Here is a 20,034-nt window from a genome sequence, read left to right as displayed (position 1 = left end):
TGTAGTGCTACAAAGAGAGATGTAAGACATGGTTTCCACATAGACTTGAGCTGCAAATGCTGCAATAGCTGGCAGAATGCACATTTCCATCAATTGTAGATTGTCAAGAAATACTTCAGTGAATCAGTGTGCATTATAACATTTTTTAACCCTACATCAAAAACTTCTGCCCAATAAATAAAATAAACTACATTCAGTAGCTGTAAATGTTATTGCTTCCTAAAAATGTGAACAATCAAAATATTTGGCTCAACAGTTTGTGGGGGTCAGTCTAAGGATGCTGTGTAGCAGTTTTTCTGGTGGGGAAATACTTTGTGACTCCTTTTAATTCAAAGACTGTGAAAAATTCAATCAACTTCTGCTTAACTTGGTGTAAATTGCAAAGTTATTGATAGTAGAGATTACAAAGTTGCAGTCTTTTCACAGCAACAACACTGCCACCTACAGGATGAATGGCCAAAAAGCAAGTCATGATAGTTTGGCCATGAACTGGACCTGTTAGGAAAGGTTTGGCAAAGGTTTTTAATGCATGAAGGAGCAGGTGTCCTTGTCCTTGGAGGAGACATTGGCCAAATTTATACCAATTGGTATGACAGTAAGGCAAAAGAATAACAAATGGAGAATTTAAAACAGCAAAAAACAGTGTATGGTTTATTTTATACATGATAATATAAAATAGAGTTAAATTTCTAAATTTTATTAGACACTGAAAGGTTTGATCCACTGTGTATTATCTGAGAGAAATTTCATCTTATGCCTTGAAAATGTCCATTTTATTACAAAAGACTGGTTAAATTGTTGGACAGTACCATAGTAAGGAGATTTCTTTTGAGATCTGCGGCTTTATAGTAGGTCTTTTCTTCATTTAGCAGGAAAACAAGCATACTCCTGTGACTCAGATGGAAGGTTGGCTTACGCCAATCTAAAACTTCCAATAATTTCATCAGAGAGAGGTGGATAACTCAAGAACAGTGAAGTCCAAGTCAATCTTTGTTGAGATTGCAGAGTACAGTTACTCCGGAAAGATGTCCCAGATGATTCAGTAGCACACAAAGTTTAAGCTGAAAACATGACTTGAATACAATCTCAATCCAACCACTTTTGTTCTCCCAAGACAACACAGACATGTTGATTTGTAATCCGGTTGGAATAACTTTTATTTAACCTGGCTTAAACAAGATGTCTTGTCAATTCATGGCATTTGAATTTTTTTTTTTTGTTGCAGAAGGAATTCCCAACTTAAAAAAGACAACATTTTTCAAACAGATTTTTTTTTCTGATGTTTAATTCTGTACATATTCCACAAAGTCTGGAGATTACTGATGCCAAAATTTCCCTTCGGGGAGTGCCATTAAAAGTTACTTCTTGCCTGGGCAGCAGTTAAAAATCCAACTCAGAGTAGCAACAGATCAGATCGATTTTATGGCACAGAATACACAGTTATTCTCAGAAAATTTTCACAAGACAACTTACAAATGTTCTTATTCCAACCAACACCATTTTCAATATGTTTAGTGTACACAGCATCATTTTTTTTTTCTTTTAAATATACTTCTAAGTACCGTACTATGACAATTTGTGATTACACCTTTGATGACTAAAGCACAAGGCAAATAATTTCCAAGGTGTTGGAGGCCAACAGCCTGGGTTTACAGTCAAAATGCATTCATACTGTAGTAAAACAACATTGCTGTTTGGTTGGTTAATGGATATGAAGTTAGCAACAAATTGATTAGTGATAAAAAGTTTAAGTAGTGCCGAAGTCTAAGGAAGCAGTTACATGTTTTACAGTCATCTGAAGTTGTCGTTATGGTTTACAGTCAACCGGCGATGCCAACAATCAGAATAAGCTGAAGTAGTTCTGATCATCCTCTTGTATTGACAGTTGGTCCAAAGGGGAGGCAGGGTGTAGGGGGAGGGGGGTCACTCCACATACAACATCAGTGTGGTGATTTTCAGAAGCCTATACAAGCCGATGGAGCCGTCAAAGAGGTGCTATGTCCAATGAGACTCCTGGATGTGTCCAAGTTCCATGACAACAACAACTTGATGCTGACCTTAAACAACACTCAAACATCAGCCCATCACCACATCAGTAACTTTTAAAGAACACATTCAGGTACGAGGGCAAAAGCCTGTGATGACAGGAAAAGAAAAGAAATAAAGTAGGGGAGGGAGGGTGGAGGATTGATGCACATACAGGACTAACTTTGTCAGAGGAATTTTTTTTTCTTTTCTTTTGAAATGGAGGCTTGAAAATGATGAGCTCAGAAGATGGTTTTGGCTGGAATATTATGCAAGGACTGGGTGGGGTGGGGCTAAACACAGTATGCATGCAACTTTTAAATGCCCACATGCTGATGAAAATGCAACCTCAAGACTGGCATCTTTTAATAATGCTCACAAAGCATATCTATGCAAACTGTCACCACCATTACATGTGTACTTCCCCTTTAATTATTAACCACTGAATGTTACACAAGGAGAGTCGAATTCCGTGTTTCAGTTTTATTACACTGTGCAAAACAATTTTTGCACGCTGTTGGTTAATAAACATTTTAATGAACATGCCATTAATTTAGTGCTTACACTGAAGTACAATGTCAAAGTGGGGAAGGTTTATAAAGTATAAGAGAGATGGGGGATTGAGTTGAAAAATAATGGCTGTGTATAAAAGTAGACAGGGCAGGAAGTAACACTGTATGCCATCTAGTCCTGGAAGAAGTGTCAACACAATGCGGTGAGTGGGAGCGAGCGGATAAGTTGATGGATGGGTGGAGAGGTTGCTCAATATCCAGACTTCCTCAGGTACTCAGCCATTATATGTGCTTTCTTGTTAAGAGTCCCACCATGGACTGCTTCCTTTCCCATGACTACAACCAATACTGGAGCACAAGGAAAAAAAGAGAAATGAACAAAACTGAAGAGTCTCCCCCTCCAACAGGAGGAGGGGACAAAGGTGACACAGTATCTTACCACTCTTCATTGCTATTAAAGTTTCCAAGACATTTGACTGCTTGCAGGAGAAATCTTAACAGCAATATTTTCTTTTCTCTTCTTTTTTGTCCCTCGTTAATCTAAGTGAGCTCGAAAAAACATTAAAACCCTGAATCCCTCAAATATTTTGCCATTGAGTAAGCCTTCTTATTCAATCCGCCTCCATGGACCCCTTCTTTGCCCATTACAAGAACCAAAACTGAAAGAGAAGAGATAGAAAAGGGAACGTTAAGAAAAGTAAACAAAAAGGTAGAAGGAACGGCATTCCAAGTAGGAAATGTTTTTGCTGCTCAAGAATATTCAAGCATGTGCCATTGAGGGCAGACTGTCTGACCAAGAATCAGAAGGACAGTGCCCACACATTTCTGAGCCCATAACGTGACACTGACACGGCGATGGAGGACTACCAAACCATGAGAGGTCAGACTTTAAGAGAATGTAATTTTGCTGAAACAGTTAGGAAATCTCTGGTCGTTCATTAGCACATGTTTGGATATCACTTTTAAAAGCTGATTTTTTCAATAAAGCAAGTTATAAAATCAGAGCACTACATAGGTAGGAACATCACCTTGGAACCTTTGATTTTAGTAGCCAACCAGATTTGAAGTAATATTAAGAGTCGAAGGAAGTGAGCATTTATTTACGAGGAAACAAAGAAAAGATGGGCTCATTCTTTTTTGATAAGACAGTCATTTAAGAAACATGCAGGAGATATTTAAGTGTGCATAATTTTACAAACGCCTATGTGTTAACGCTAAAATCTCCAAGTGCAAAAAATTCTTTATGCTGTCAAAGCTTTGAGTGCATTACAGGAGGAAAGGAAACAGTGGTGGAAAAGTGAAAGGAAACAGAGTTTGGTTTTGATTGCAATCAGTGTTCCCCACATAAAACCACTGCTAAAGATTTGTACCAATTTCAGTTTGTACCACTTTAAGTTTGAAGTGGGAGCTGTTAAAGCTAACATTAGCTCTCAACATCCCCACATATGAAGTGGCTTGGGAATACAGCAGTTTTGAGGAAAAAATTAAGAGTTTTTAAATGTTGGAGAGCAGATCATCTCCACTGATGAGAAACACTGAGGCAACATCAGACACTGAGGACCACAAAGGCAAACAGACTAAAGTAGGCAAACCCCTGTTTGTGTCGTTTACTTAACTCTCAGTATAAAAGAAAATATGTTTGTCATTTCAACTGCATCGAAAAGCTTTGCCTTTACAGCACTCTAGTGAGCACTGTTTAGAAATTAGTCTGTAAGTCAAAAAAGCCCACTATTTAGAAAAAATAATATTTAACTTTTTGCTGGTTCTTGCTTCTTAACTGACACCATGTTACTTTTTTGTTATTTATTGAGGTACCTTCAGAATTTAAAGGTTTTGGACAGCAGGCTGGAAGATTTTCTCTAATTATGATTTTGTAATACTGATGATCATACTATGTGTTGTAAGGACCCCCTCAAAAATGAGATGATGCATTTCAAGGGGTTATCCTTGAAAATAAACAAAGACATAACCTTTGGCTCTGGATATTATAATTGATTGCAGTTTTTAGGTTACTTATTTGGAGTATTCTATTTCATCTCAACTTAAATTTAGCTTATATACAGGGAGTACATTGCAAAGAATTCGGCTGTGGACATTGTTTTGAGGGGAAATGCAGTTAGTGCTAATTGTAGGATGAATTTGCAAAATTTCAAAAGTTGTACTACTTTGTTAGTAAAACATTAAAGTAATAGATCTCATCCTTCCTGTTGATCCAAGAGGGCATCCCGTGCAGTTGTTTCGTCTGACCAACAGCCCAAATATGAGATATGAATCATGTATGAAAAAGAAAGCATTTTGTGTTCTTATTACAGAAGCAAGAACCAGAGAGTATCTTCAACTTGCACTTTCACAAATCACTACTCTCATAATTAAAAAGAAAACCCTAAAAACATTTCAACAGCTGCACTGATGTTACCTTTTTTAATCCATACATTTACCTTTTCCAGCTCTTCCCACAGAGATATTGTATGTAGGTTCTCCTCCTTGGCTCTTCGTCCTGATGTCCATCGTCCAGTCCCCTTCATCCTGCAGGCTGTCTCTGAGGACCGAACACTTCTTTGAGCCCAGAGTTAGACCACTGGTGTAAAAGGTCTCTCTGTCCTTACCCACAAGGACATCGATTTCTTGAGACTAAGAAACACATGGCACAAGAATGTCAGTTGGGTGTATTAAAAGTTAGGTTGACAGATGATAAAAAAATTATTCAAAGCTGAACTTGACTCAAGTAAATTTAAGAAAGAGAAGTGTGAAGAAGAAGGCACTCCGTTTATCACCTAAACAATGCAGTGTGCAAGGATGTTGGGGAAAATCAATCTTTCCATTTGTTGGGATACAGTAATGTCAGGTTTTTAAAATGCTTCAAAAGTTCAGTCACATCATAAGAAAATAAAGAATAACTAGAGCTGAAGGAGTAAATTTATTCATAAATTAGCCCTTAAGCCTACAATACAGTGTATAGATTGAGTTGCAGTACAAAGATGGGGGGGGACAAAAGTTTTTGTCCAGATCTTAAATGTTAGACTGATGCTGCTTTGTCTGTCATAAATAACCCAATCTGAGTCAGATACCCTTTATTATAACGTAGGGAAGTATTCATCTATAAGTCATTCCAGCCTCATTTTCACCATGTCGTAATTCCATCGAAATGGTGAATTTAAAAGCCTACCCCAAAACTCTGCCTACATACTGCTGCATCCCTGCTAGTGACGGATCAGTATATTAGAGTGACAACGGAACTATTGTGCAGCAGCTCCATTCCAAACACTGCTTCAACTGCTACCCCGGCTCATGCTGCATATTAAATTAAGATTTCTCGTTGCATTCTGTTATCATCAGGAGTGTGTGTATGCGGAAGACGGAGATCTCTTCAGTTAATGGAATAGATTACATTAATTCCTGGATATAAACACATCATATCCCTTGTCTGCAGTGACTGGCGGAATTCAAGCGACGTTTCTGCAGCGGACTAGCTCTCAGCCATCTTTTCTGAATTAACACGAAATTGTTCCTTTCAGATACATACAAAAATGCATGTTTGAAAATGCGGTTTAACCGCTTGCTTTGATAATCTGAAAGTTTAACTAAAGATTGACCCACACTTCCCTGGCGTTAGCCTTTTTGACCACAGGCAGCCGGTAAAGCAGCAGCTTAACGTTAGCCAATCTAACCGGCCGAGCACACAAAAGCATGCACGTTTTCTTCAGACAACGTCCACTCTGATTGGAAATTAAACCCTGTCCGTTCACCCTACATTTCTAATTATGAGATTTCCAGGCAAAAGAGTTGCCTAATTTCTTTCTGGTACGTGAAAGTCATAATGTGTGCGGTCTTGTCTGACCCACACGCGGTCTAATCCCGCAATGTTTCCGAGACAGGCCACTGATACATTAGCTAGCCCACTAAGCTAGCACAAAACCGTTAGCCTGCTAGTCACTCTGCGAGGTAACGGTTTTGCCTTTATTCAGTCTGCCGAGCGTCTGAGTGAATGAGAAATATCAAAACGGTCATAATGTGACATAATCTCCCTTCAGTTACCTCTCTCTGGCTTCTTACCGTGATATTGTTGAAGGTACCACCGGCATGTGCTGCCCAAACATATTTGGCGTCCGTATACCCAACAATGGCGCTATCCTGACAGCTGCCATCGGCCATCAGGTTTTCCACGTAGCTTTGCCAAGACATGTTCAAGAAATTGATGCTTTACAGAAATTCCTACAGTTTTGAGAGAAAGGCTACGAATCGGGAGACAGTCAATTCGGAGAGAAGCCAACAGACGAATTTAGTGTCTCCAATATAACCCACACTTCGACGTTCACCGACGTCAAGGCTGGGGCAGCAAAGAAAGCCAGGGCAGTGAGGCAGCGGCTGGGTGTAGTCCGTATCAGATCACTCCGCACAATGAGCGCCCTCCCCGGCGCTTTTATGGCAGCAGGCGGCGGAATAAAGAGGAACTCCACAGCTCAGCCAAAAGTCAACTGTCTGAGGGAATGCCGGGTGCACAGGATGGAGGATGGGGGTTTACTTATTAAACACTTTTGTCATTTATTTTCTCATTCATAGGAAGTATTTATATAATGTAGGAAACACAATGGGTTGCAGTGTACAGTGAGTGTAGCTAATATGAGGTACACGTGGCTTATCCTAAAATAAGCCTAAAAAAATTCGAGAAACCACTTTCACGCTGCGTTTTATATTCCAATGGGCCAGCATGTCTCCCTGAATATAAATTAAATGTATTTCAATGACACCTACAGCAATCATGGTGCTTTGTTTGGAGGTCTAAGCCAAATTGTCTTCAAAACTTGATTAATGACCTAAAAAATGTATAGGTGATTGAACATCTCGTAAAAAAAAATCATAAAATGACAATAGTTCAATAAAAGGTTGTAACCTTAAACTCGTATTGTGCCAAAACTCTGATTGCAGAATACATTCTGTAATGATTGTGCACAGAAATGCACATCTCCAAATCTTAGAACAAAATTCTGATGAGTCAACAATGCTTTCTATTCAACTCAATATTTTATTTGTCACTTTGCTTCCAACAGTGTATCGTCTAAAGATTTTCTTTTGGTCCAGAGAAATATTAAAGGTGTGTTTTCCGTCTTGTAAGAATACATATAAAAATGAAATTAAAAACTAATTGATTCAAGGTTTCAATCGTAATCTGTGCTTAAAGAACTCTGAATACCCAGCAAATGGAACACACAAGGGTGCCATTTGAGGAAGAGAAGTTGAAACAATTCAGAGGACTCATGGCTGACTGGAAAAAGAAAAATGTTAAAACAATTTTTGTTGTAAAGGGCAGCAAGGTTACTTTAAATGGCGCTAATGCACGTGAAGTCCCTCTGGCATCTTTCTTTCTTTTTTTGGTAACCCAGTTCTTCATTCTGCTCTTTATTTGCTAATGGCATGTTAACGACCACAAAAGCCAAGCCACAAGATCAGTGTTCGGAATAAAAGTAGTATAATAAAAGTATATTCAAAACTTAATGTTATTGGAAAACAGGTACAATGGGGGTGAAGGAGGTTTAGATCACACTCCAAAGAAGTGCATGAACTAAGCCTTTGAAAGTTCAGATACAAACACTACCCAAGTAATAATAATAGAAATTAAATAATTGAAATATTGATAACAACATGTTTCATGGAAATATTTTACATTTATTTTTCATGTATAAACCATATAATATTCATTCTTTGATTATATTACTATATCAAATTGAAGCCAGAATCTTTCTTTATGTTCTCCTCCTTGGAGAGCAATAATAATTTTGTAATGACTCATTTACTGTTAGGATTTGCATTAGCAGTAAACATGCTGGCACATCATTTGCATAAAACAATGGTATTAAGGCAGGTGAACCAGCTTAAATGGTGGAAAGTTCAAGGTTCATGCAAAATAACCAAAAAAGGAGACAGAAGCACGCCGGCTTAGGAGTTAAAATACCACTCTTTGGCCACGAGGGGCAGTGTCTCCCATGGTTTTAATACTCCAGCCTGGTCTTACGTGTGACTCTGGTGCAGGGTTATAAAAAAAAAAAAGGCCTTCAGTCTGCTGTTCAGTGACTTTAATTATTCTTTTAGAAAGAAGACCGAAGCAGGATGTGTGTCAGATTGACTGACTCACTAGACTGAGAATGTGTAATCTTTAGGTAAAGATGTCAAATATCAACAATCTATGACATATTCCCTGAAACTTTTTACATCTTTGCTAGTAGACTTATATACCCTTTATGTCTGGGTGAATGATACTGAGGTCCAGGGAAAAGGGGTACCTTAAGCATTTTTTCACTTTACTGTTCTTCACCCCGACTGTCACCTCATAGCAATTTTTGTATTGAAGTAAATATCAAATATGTCCTTATGATGAAGTATGATGAGCTTGCGCTGGGTTTAAAGCTGTCACTGCCTGTCAAACAGACATACAAGGAAAGGGAATACAAAAAAAGACTCCAGGTTTCCTGGAGGAAATACCAGAGTGCTTTTGCAGGGTTTGAGTTTACCCAATAAAATTACTCAAGTTTACACCCAGAGATCTCTTCCACGCCTTACTTTTATAAGGCATGCAATTTCTCAAGCAAAGGTCAGAAAATGTCACTGAAGTTTATATAAAAACCTAGAAAGAGGTAGAGAGATAAGATGCATTCAGGTACCTCCCATTACAGTGTGGCTTATTCGGTTTCAAAATACACTCGGCCACTGGTCACAAAGACAATAAAAGAGTTTCATTCATTTATTTAGACATTGGCATTGTGTTGACTGCTGTGTTTTGGGAGAAGCTGTGGCTTTCTGAGCAGAAGCTAACAACACAGCAACAGTCACATTATTGATGTTTAAAAAATAATAATAATTCCACTGTGCAATTGAAATTAAGTTGGAATATGTCTTCATTTATTCAGTAATTAATTTATCCATTTGTTCAACTTGTAATGTTTGAAACAAAAAATGAATCTAAATACGAACACATTTGGTTAACTTATGGTGCAGAACTAAGATGAATTAATGGCAACAAAACAGAGTAAAGAAAACTCAGAAAAAAATCATTGTACATTTATAAACACAAGACATTTCCTATTTATTTTGAAAGGTCTCTGACTTAAATGCACATTTATTATTTCTTTTGTCGTGTTTTGCAGTGAGATTAGTAGGTCACCGGTACGAAATGTTTTCACTTTTCCCGAAAAAATGTTTTTGTCAATAACATCCTGTTTGCTCGTCATAGTACTAATATTTCAGACGGTACCTTGAAAGCATCATAAGGGGGAATTCTCAGACGCACCGTACGTAAACATCCTTGCGCACGTTACCTACCCACGATGCAGCGCGGTTGCATACAACATAGCCATCTTGTCAAGAGTGACTGACTGAGGGAAGTAACTGTTGGCGCTGTTAGGAGACAAATTCCCTGAAAATCGGAGAAATTCAGGAGGTTTTTCTTCCTTCGACTGAAAAACGAGGGTCGCTACCTGTTGACTGTGAGCTGGGAAAGTGTGCGGGCTCAAAGGACTGCTTTCGGGAAGATGTCTCACATACTTGTTCCGACGTAGGGGGAGTGTGCAGCAGCCAGTTGGCTTTACTTGCTAGCTAGCTCGGTGAGTGGAGGGCTGTGGGCCCTCCTCAGCCTGAAGTAGCTCCCGAAGCTGGGCGACACACTCTGCAAAAACGAGCGCTTGACAACCGGGACACCAGCGGGCCGGTCCGGGGGGACCCAAAGCTGAAAGAACAGGCTGCTGGTAAAGGTGTATAAAGCCGCATTGCTGGGCAAGACGAAGTGTGGCGTTGCGTTATGAGTCCATGAAACGCAACAGGAGACCGAGAGAGGAAGAGGGATGGCGTAGATTCATCTCGATCACATTTAGCTAGTCAAAGGGTTGTGTTTAATATGATTTGAGCTGATAAAAGCTGCGTCTCTTTCTGACGGAGGATAAACAGAACCGTACGGGACTTGGAATCAGGCTGTCAATATGTCGAAAATGCCGGCTAAGAAAAAGAGCTGTTTCCAGATCACCAGTGTGACTCAGGCCCAGGTGGCGGCTATAGGTGCCACGGATGACACGGAGAGTCTGGAGGACCCAGACGAGTCCCGGACGGAAGACGTGTCGTCGGAAATATACGACATGTCTCGCGCTGAGTACGAGCCCGCGTGCGACAGAAGTTCATCCGAAGAAGCCCTGAATAATGTCGGAGAGCCAGAGGCGACCAGTGCTGTGGCCCCATCTCACATACCTCAACCCGGCCTGTTGCCCGCGCTGTCCAGTAATCCTATCGGAGAGATTCGTAAAGTGGGAGGGTCGGGCTCAACTCAAGCCGGTCAGCAGACGCAGGGGATCGGCGTTACAAGTGGTCTACCCCTCTCCTCTCAGCCCGGGGCAGCGCAGCAGCAGTCTGGTGTGTCAGTAAACACATCCCAAGCTGCTGCAGCCACCAGCAGTGCAGCACCCTCCCCTGCCACCTCCACGGTGAGTTGTACTTCACGCTTCAGGGTCATCAAACTCGATCATGGTACCGGAGAACCCTTCAGAAGAGGCAGGTGGACGTGTACAGAGTTTTATGAGAAGGACTCTGAAAGCTCTGCTGTGAGTAGGACTGTAGATAGTATCAGGCATGCTAACGCAGCAGCAGCGGACTCTAGTGCAGACAGAGACAGTGGTCTCGGGCTCACAGGAGGATCTGTGGTTGCCCCGGCAACTTTCTCAGGTCAGGGCTTGGTTTCTACGGCTGATACTTCTCTCTCATCATCCCGCATGCAGTCAGTGGATACACTATCCCAGCAGCAGCAGCTCCACCAACAGAACTTTGGTGCCCGGCAGCAGGGCGTGAGTGGGTCAACCACACAGAGTGTTTTCTCCAGCAGCAAGCCCACAGTGCTGCCCACTCTGCAGACAGTAGGTCTTCAGCCTCCTACCCCCCAGAGCATGCTGCCTGTTGGACAAAATGGCCTGCCACAGTCTGGTGTGACCTTACAGAAGTCCCCTATCATGCCCCCCTCTGTCCAGCCCGTCACTTACCCTCCTCCTCCTCAGCAGCAGCAGCCTTTAGGCCACCACCTGAGCAGCCAGACGTCTGGGCTGCCACAGAACCAGACGGAGTACTATCAGCAGCAGCAGTCCATTCTTGGTCAGGCCCTCCCAGTGACCAGTCTGCCTGCAGGGCCCTCTTCAGTTTTGTCTCGAGCCTCTGGGGGTTTGCCCGTGCTGAGTCAGATCGGGGATGCTGCGGGGGTAGGAGGTGGATCTGTACCTACAGGTCAGCTCGCCCCGGGTCTTTTGCAGCAGCAGCAGACTGGAGGAATGGGAGGTATGGGGGGTTCCATACTGGTTGGTGGATCCACGTATGCAGCCACTGGACAACCTCAACCCCTCGGCCTCCACCCTGCAACCTCTGGTGTCCAAAATGTGCCTGCCATCGCAGTGAGCTCCAGTGTGCCCACCACTGTGCCCGCTGCTGTGCCCAGTGCCTCCAGTGCAGCCATGCCAAATGTGACAGCCTCCAGTTTGCCTCCAGGTCAGAATCCTCTTAGCAAGACTCCAGTGGGTGTGGGAGCCCAAGGCCTCTCAGGAGCTGGTTTTGGACTTGCAGAGGGTGGTGGAGGGAAACCAGAGGGTCTTGTCAATGCACAGTCTCCTGTCATCTCTGGAAAGGACGCAGCGAAACCCCTCATGCCTGAGAGCCTGCAGCTCGCCACGCCAACAGTCAACAGCCTGTTTGGAATCCACATACCTGTCGATGGGGAGATGGACAGGTAACAATCTTCAGATCTTAATGTGAAGTGTTAAATCTGCTCTAACCATGCCTCTGCAGCATTTTTGTATGAAACAACAACAAAAATCTGCTGTGTGAGTCTGTGTAAATGAGCCTGATTCAGGGGGAGAAGTTCATTACAGTCTGCATTTTTGACAATTTTCTGTGACCACAACAAAGTTTGGGTGCAGCAGCAGCAGCAGCAGCAGCAGCAGCAGCTGCGTGTTTACGTGTCGGTCATTTGGTTTGTCAGATGGACAAACAGGCTTTATTTTCAGAGGAGGTATGGCAGGGAGGGGGCTGTGTGGAGGAAGAGTTATGTGGCACACAGGAAGGAAATTTACTGTTTGTTGTTTCTCATTAGACCCTAAAGAAGCAAGTGGAGTGTAGCAAAGTTCAGAGGAGAACACCCATGGACTGCATTGCACAAGTGCACACACTTGTTAGACTCACACACGCCTGAAATGCTGTCACTGTGTGTGTAAGGGTGTGTATTTGAGTTGTGTGTTTGGAGGCCCTTTGTAAGCTTCACCTTCTAGGACAGAGTCAGAGAGCTGCTAACATCAAAGATGTGCTGCTACTGCGCACAGAGTTAGCCGCTGTGTGTTAGCGTCAGCCTGGCCAACGTGCTCCAGGTCTGACCTTTTCATGTGTCAGTTCCTGCTCTGGAAAAGACAAACAATTAAGAATGTTTGATTTTTGTGTCGCCACATTTATGGTATGATGGTTTTTATTCACACCATCAGGCTTCTCTAAAGAGAGTTTTCACAGAGGAATGAATCTAAAAAACAAGACGCTGTCAAAGTCAAATAGACCTGACCCACAGCAGATGTCATGATGTTTCTACAGTGACGTGTGGTTTTTCTCCTGAGATCATTGAATTGATGTAACATTGTGGTTGTTTGTTTGTAAACATCATTACAAGACTGTTTTCTTGCACACGTGCCTTACAGTCATTCATGTTATGGGAAAAGTCATGGCTCGTTTCCTTCCAGAAGTGAGCCTTCCCTCAGTGTTTGGGTTAAGAGATTTGTTTCACCTCTAGTAGATGGCACGCATGAGCGGAAATGATGCAGGGCCTGATCTCTCTCCAGTGCTCTCTCTGTGGTTTCCATTTACCCTCTTACATAAAGATCAGACAGGAGCTGCAATCTGCTCAACACTGGCACTGCATTTTCAAAAAGTGTGACGTGGACAAATAACTTCTGCAACAACGTGTTTGTTTTTTTCTCATTTTTATACTTCCTTTCCCATCATTAGAAAGCCAAACTAGATGGCTTAACTCTCATCAAGTGGGATGAGTGTCAGAAAAGTATCAGCACCCTCACCCATCACATTGGAAGTGTCACTTTTAAGGCCCTGTAAGGACTTACTAAGTGATCTTGAAAAAGTCTCACCTCTGGATATATGACTGATCATAATGCACAAATTAACCCTGTGAAGCCTGACCCATCAAAGAAGCCAGAAAATTCTTAACATTTGGAACTGAGATGTTAAACAACCGTTTTAACAAAATCAACAAAAATATTTTTTTAATATTTTTCTTTTTGCTATATTTTTGTATTAACTGGGTGTTACAGGACCTTTTTGGGTAAAAAGTTTTTAGCAAAGTTTTTAAGTATTGCAGAAAATACTTATTTTGAAAAATGAAAAACAACTTTATATTTTTTCTTACCTCAACTTCTTCAAATATTAGCAATGAATTCCCTGAAGAATAAAAGTGTGGGGATGATCTCATGAGAGTAGCCATTTTGAAAAGGGGCAAAATACAACTTCAGCTTTCTGTCATGGTATGATAACCCTCAATGGGGTAGAATTCATGTATCAAGTCATATTCAAGAGGTTTTTAATGAAATGATTTATCAAGTTGATGAGTTGGAGGTCTTTGAAACTCATGTATTAAAATGCATGAAACATTTGGTGCTATAAGTAGGGATGCACGATATTGGATTTTTGCAGATATCCGATATGCCGATATATCGAAACCCCTTTTGGCTGATACTGATACAGATACCAATAATCACAAGTTTGTTTGTTTTTTTCACTGTAAAGAAAGCTAAGTCTATCCTGTACTGGAACTTATATGTTACTCTAATTGAGACTTATTTGTTTAAGAAAAACACATAAAACAAGACAAAAAACATTTGATTTTACCATAAATAAGAAATGTATTATTTTTACAAACTCAAGACATTCAGTATTGAAATACAGAAAAATATTTTCTTTAGATCACATGAACTTTAAATGTACAATGCTTTTTAATAACCAAGTTGCATTTGAGGCCATTTGAAATAATAATAATCCTAACTGAATAGCACCTTATTGGCTCTGCATATTGGCAGAAATTTTCATATCTGCCGATACCAATAAACGTGTTTTTAAGCTTTTATCAGCCGATACCGATATTGTGCCGATAATATCATGCATCCCTAGTTATAAGGTTAAAATGAGACTATCAGCACCAAAAAAGGTTATTTCTAAGTTCTGTTTCTTACTGTCTGCTTCAGGTGATTGAAGTCTCTATAGCTGCGTTTCCACCAAGCAGACCGGTTCGGTTCGTCTCGGTATGGCGCTTTTTGTGGCGTTCCCACTGACTCATCCCGGGACTGATCCCTAAAAACCGAGACGAGCCAACCTGCTTTTTTTGCCAGACTGAACCGATCCGCTCTCGGAAGGTGGAGCAACACACTGCAGACCGTTGATTGGTCAAAAGAATCGTCACTTAACCAGACAGCGGCTGCATTTCTCCTGGTGGCACACAGTCTTCTCTGAAACGAAGCTTGATTGCACTTTGTATCAAAGAGCTACATGTCTATCACAGAGAGGACATACTGCATACTGAAATACTGCATGTCTACCATCTATGCTCTTTGTTTACTGTGTCGCGTTATTCTTCTCTGGATTTAATTGCGGGGTATACTGCTACGGCGTAGCGCTATTGTTTAACAGCTGCGGCTTCCGGCATCCGGCTTACACGCCGCCTTCCACGAGAGGGCACAGTTTTCTGTGGAAACGCAAACGGGATCAGGCTGTTCAAAACCGTCCCAAACGGGACTGAACCGACCCGAATGGAAACGCAGCTTATGACAACACCACAACAGCTGACAGAGTTTAGCAGTGAGCAGATCTGTGTTTTTCTCTGCTGAAAAAAGATTTCTTGGGTTTATTTTGTAGTAATGCTGAAAACTGGAGCTAAGCTGTCAAAAAAGAAAGAAAATGTACAGAAGACTAGAGGAAAGCTGAGCGGGAGAGTGATACAGTACAGGCGAATGGCTGAAACACGGGTTAAACTGTTTGTGATAGTGTTCATTCCAACCCAGTCAGCAGTTATTCTGCAGTGGTCTGTTCAAACTTAAGAGTCTGTCAATAAATGAAGAGTGAGGTTACATTAGCTCTGCTTGGTGAGGTTGGAGTTGGTAGATGGTAGATGAGCTCTGGTAGGACCGAACCAGGATTCGCTTATGTTACATGTTACAGACACGTCCCAGAGCGCTGGACTGTAACACTAAAAATAGCCTGGTACTAAACTGCACAACAGACTGAGCTAACAACCTTTGCTTGTTGTCGCATTTCTAAGAATTGCACTATGTAAGGAAAAAAAAAAAAACGACATTGCCTCATTACTTTGTATCCTGTTAAAAAAATATCTTGAAAACAGAAAAGTAGTGAAAATATCTGCTAAGAGTCACATCCTTATGGCAGTGGATCCAAGTGCTCATGGGAAACAGTTTTATCCCGCACAGCCCCTTTAGAATAAGTCATTATTCATTGATCCGGCCCAGTATTGTTCTTCCTCTTTCTTTTATTTTGGAGAGGATTGTGCTCCATGGTGCAGTTTGCACAAGGCTGTGGAGGATGTGGACTGTTTGTGTGTATAGGTGTTCAGTAAGTCTGACTGCAGGCCTTTTTTCTTTCTTCATTTGTTTCCATTTTAGCAAATCAACACCATATAAAGAGTTGAAGCTGATTAAACCAGCGACTGTTTTTCTTAAAGCCATAGAAGTACCACCAAATTTCTCAGGATCTCTTAGATGCTGATAAAAAACATGAAGGTGGAGTTTTTTATTCTTTTAGTCAAGATAATTTGAGATTTCTTTTTTTATCAATTGTGGTCAGGGGGCATGAAGTGCTGTTATTGCCTGCGTGACTTGTGTCACAGCTACTGCTGCAGCTTCCACTGTTCTTTATGCAGATAAGCAGGTCAAATCAATAGTTCAAATACTTAAAATACTGTTGTCTTAACAACAAGGGCCAACATGTGTCCTTTCACCTTTTGCTGTACTTTTGTTTCACATCACTCTGACTCTCCCCCTTTAAGCACCCCCGCAAACACCTTTCTCACATGGGAGAGATTATGGAAGACTTTTTTTTCATCCCTTTGGAAGGAGCCAAAACTGTTAAGCAGGCAGTGTTTAAACAACAAATGTAAGCCTTTGATTGAGATAATTCAACATTCTCTTAAATTAACATACTTCTTACGTGATTCTAGTTTCATTCATGAAGTTTATGAAAAGTTTGCGTCACATTTTGCTTGTTGAAAACATTCAGATTGTTGAGGATGAAACAAACTTTGAGCGGTGTGTTTTTGGAGTACCCATGTATTCCTCGCGAGGGCCCAGCTTGCTGGGTGATAAGGGCTGGGGACTCTTACGACAGCTAAGCATTATCAGACATTGAGCAGTAGTCTTTCCACTGTGCCCCCATTCAGCCGATAAGATGCCTGACAGTGGGGTGTGTCGACCAACTGTGCTCTGTGTCACGTAATGCTCCTTTTCTTTTGCAATACAGTGAGATTCTCCATGGAGCACCTTGGGATGGGGTTGAACACACACACACACTTCAGAGCCTGCTGCTTTGGTACACTCCTCTAGAGCTGAAACGATTCCTCGACTGATTCCTCGAATGATTCGAGGTACTCGATTACAAAAATTGCTCGAGTAATTTTCTCCGCCTCAAGGAATTGTTTAATTTTAAAAATGATCAAAGAGTGGTATTTCAAATAGAGCTGAGGCCATATTAAGAGAGGTTTCAGACACCTCAAGCTACCTCTTATACAAAATAGCAACTAGCAACAAATCTAGCTTCTTTTCTGGAGTTTGGAGACTAATGGGTCATTCTACGAAACAGGTGCCATTTGGGGCCGCAACATTTGATTAGATGTACAAGGCACAAAAAATGTGTCGAAGTGTGTTTACAGATTTTGGAGCTACCAAAGCAAGTGCCCAAATTGACATGCTGTATCAGGAAAATTATATTTCTTAAAAAAAAAATAATAATAATTTGAAAAATAACTGCTCTTTAATTAAACAAAAATGTATTTTATCCAATTGCTCGATTAATCAATGGGATTTTCAGTAGAATACTCGAATTCTAAAATGTTCGATAGCTGCAGCCCTACACTCCTCCTTTAGTCACGCTGAACCAATCCCCCAGAGCCCCAGCTGACATTTGCCTCAAAGTTTTAATTTGTGGTGCAGTATCTGTGCGGGTGCTGCTCTGTACCTGCTGCCCCACAGATTGAGTGACAGATGAGGCATGACAGCTGTTCATGTGCAGATGAAGTGCTGAATGACATTCCTGTGCAGCAGCAACTGTGGTATGCTCTGAAGAGGTGGAGGAAGCTGCAGCAGAGTGAAACTTGTTGTGCCTCACTTCAGCAGGCATTTTAGCTATGCTCGAGTCGATACACCCCCAACCACCCTCCCTCCCCCTCCACTCGTTTTTCGTCTCTTGCTTAATTTCTACATTTCCACTACGCTGTTTATTTTGCTTTTTACTACCCCACGACAGAAGCACTCCCATGTGTCCTCAAATTGACTTCTTCAGTAGCTATTATCTATAATCCTGGTTCCACAGACAGATATTACACGTACAAACACCCACACAGTGTTTTGACACTGCTTGCACAACCTGAAAACCTCTCTCGGCCATTTGGAAGGCGCTCGTGTTTGTCCCTGTCCTCCTCCACCCTGCAGTTTCCTCTGTTAGTAATTAAAGCAGAATAGTGGAGATATAGACGGCGAGGTTGAAGATGTTGTTCTCATACTCCGATTATGATTCGTTCAGCTTAATGTTTCCCAGATGGCCTCAAAGACTGAAGGCGTATATCAACATTTCTTGATTGTAGTAATGTCTTTCCTACACTTACTCATAGACGCTCTATTAAGAAGTATTTACATAAATGTGTGGCATCTTGTGTGTGTGTGTGTGTGTGTGTGTGTGTGTGTGTGTGTGTGTGTGTGTGTGTGTGTGTGTGTGTGTGTGTGTGTAACTGAACTCCTGCTGGGGAGGTTTGGTTTATTGTCCTCGTGTTGGGAGCTTATGTAAAATCAGACTCCTCAGGAGGTAAAGTGAGGGGAGGGGAGTCCTGGCCAGCGTTACTGCCACTGTGAATCGAGCGCCTGTGTCTGTGTGGGTGGATGATGGGTGTGTCTTTAAAAAGGGGATGGGTTGCACAAGTATCCATGTTGGGGTGGGCGCTGCTCACTGAGGAACTGAGCCATTACTTCTGGACTAATTCGCCATACACGTTTCACAGCGTATTCATTACCAGTCACTGTGGAAGTGGTGGGTGCATATGTGAGATAGAGACACAGAGACCAAATGTTCCACAGGGTTTTTCCCTCTCCTCTGTGACCTCTGCTTTACTGCTGTATCCTGTTTTCGGTCCCAGTCCCTCACACTGTTCTCCACCTTCTATTCATCTAATATTGCTCGGCGCTCCACCAGCTTCCGCACTGGGGCTCTTTGGTCGTATCATATGACATTTGGTGGGCAGTGGGCACATTTCTATCCAGCTACAAAGAGCTGAGCAGGAGTACTGTCAGTGTTTGTGAAGAAGCAGTTTTGCTATCTACAAATGCACACTGAGTGACCCCTCTATATGCACATATTATAGTAGCGCAGCTAGGCCTGTCACGGTAATAAATAAATCGATTAACCAAACGATAAATAAAAACGTCCTCGGTAAGTTTGCCAGCCTCGATAAACTGACACGTGCATGCATGTTTGTTTTCCTCCTCTCTTTCGACCAAAGAGGCTGAATGAGAAGATGGCTCATTACGTCTATCTTTCCTAACATCGGGGTGCATAGGTTCTATAGCAGATTTAGCGGATTTATAGCGGAGTGAGCATCTGTCAAAAATGCGATCTTTGGGGTGAAGACGGGGCTGCTCGCGCATACACACGGAGAGAGCTGAAGCGAGCGTCCTGAGGGGTAAGGAGGAAACACACGCTAATATGAGTGATGGCACGAAAGATACGCTTCTTCAGCCGCCTGCCACAGTCCCAGTGTGGGAATATTTTTTTTTTTTATCAGAAAGAACAAAGTGTGAGCTCATGAACACCAACAAGCTGATATGTCGCATTTGTTTGAAAATAGTGGCGACGAAGAAGAAGAAGGGGAGGTGCAGCGGAGCCTTGTTCTTTGACAATCTGCTCTTACTGAGGCTTTTGGTCTGCAAAGTAAATAGAAATAAAAGCGCCAAATGGTGGGCGCTCAAAGACAGCTACATTGCCAAAGAAATGCAGCCCTTCATTACGGTTGAAAGCCAGAAATGTTAAAAATGTTTAACAGACAGTACGGATTGACTGGGAAAAAGTACATGTCACAAACAATTCCGGAACTGTATAAACTCCCTTTTATTTAGGCTATAGTTTTTATTGTTTTTTTTTTGAGTTTCTTTTTTTCTTTAGAGACGGGGTCTATGTTTTATTGTTTTTGATTAGTGTTAATTTTTTTCATTGACATGTA

The 20,034-nt window shown here is 41.6% G+C and overlaps 2 protein-coding genes across 3 annotated transcripts in view; one reads left to right on the top strand and one right to left on the bottom strand.

Moving 5' to 3' along the window:
* Positions 1-772: 772 nt before the first annotated feature.
* On the bottom strand, positions 773-6,936 carry LOC141804594 (profilin-2-like). Of its 2 annotated transcripts, none has more exons than XM_074689109.1 (3): positions 6,591-6,936; positions 4,976-5,168; positions 773-2,885 (listed from the first exon to the last, which is right to left on the bottom strand). In XM_074689109.1, the coding sequence occupies exons 1-3, from the start codon at positions 6,717-6,719 to the stop codon at positions 2,788-2,790; spliced, it is 420 nt and encodes a 139-aa protein (XP_074545210.1). In that variant the 5' UTR covers positions 6,720-6,936; the 3' UTR covers positions 773-2,787. The 2 variants fall into 2 exon arrangements, with proteins under 2 accessions (XP_074545210.1, XP_074545209.1); XM_074689108.1 differs by having other exon boundaries at positions 773-3,196; positions 6,591-6,934.
* A 2,906-nt stretch (positions 6,937-9,842) lies between these two features.
* The window catches only part of LOC141803900 (TSC22 domain family protein 2-like), a 31,306-nt gene continuing 21,114 nt past the window's right edge, over positions 9,843-20,034 (top strand). Inside the window, exon 1 of the mRNA XM_074687972.1 lies at positions 9,843-12,282. Within this exon, the coding sequence (XP_074544073.1) occupies positions 10,505-12,282 (1,778 nt within the window). The 5' untranslated portion in view covers positions 9,843-10,504. The remainder of the gene's footprint in view (positions 12,283-20,034) is intronic.

The sequence above is a fragment of the Halichoeres trimaculatus genome, unplaced genomic scaffold, assembly GCF_033239565.1.
Source record: "Halichoeres trimaculatus isolate MK-OKI-2021-1 unplaced genomic scaffold, fHalTri1.1 fHalTri1_scaffold_15, whole genome shotgun sequence".
NCBI lineage: Eukaryota > Metazoa > Chordata > Actinopteri > Labriformes > Labridae > Halichoeres > Halichoeres trimaculatus.
This window is presented reverse-complemented; position numbering and strand designations above follow the sequence as displayed.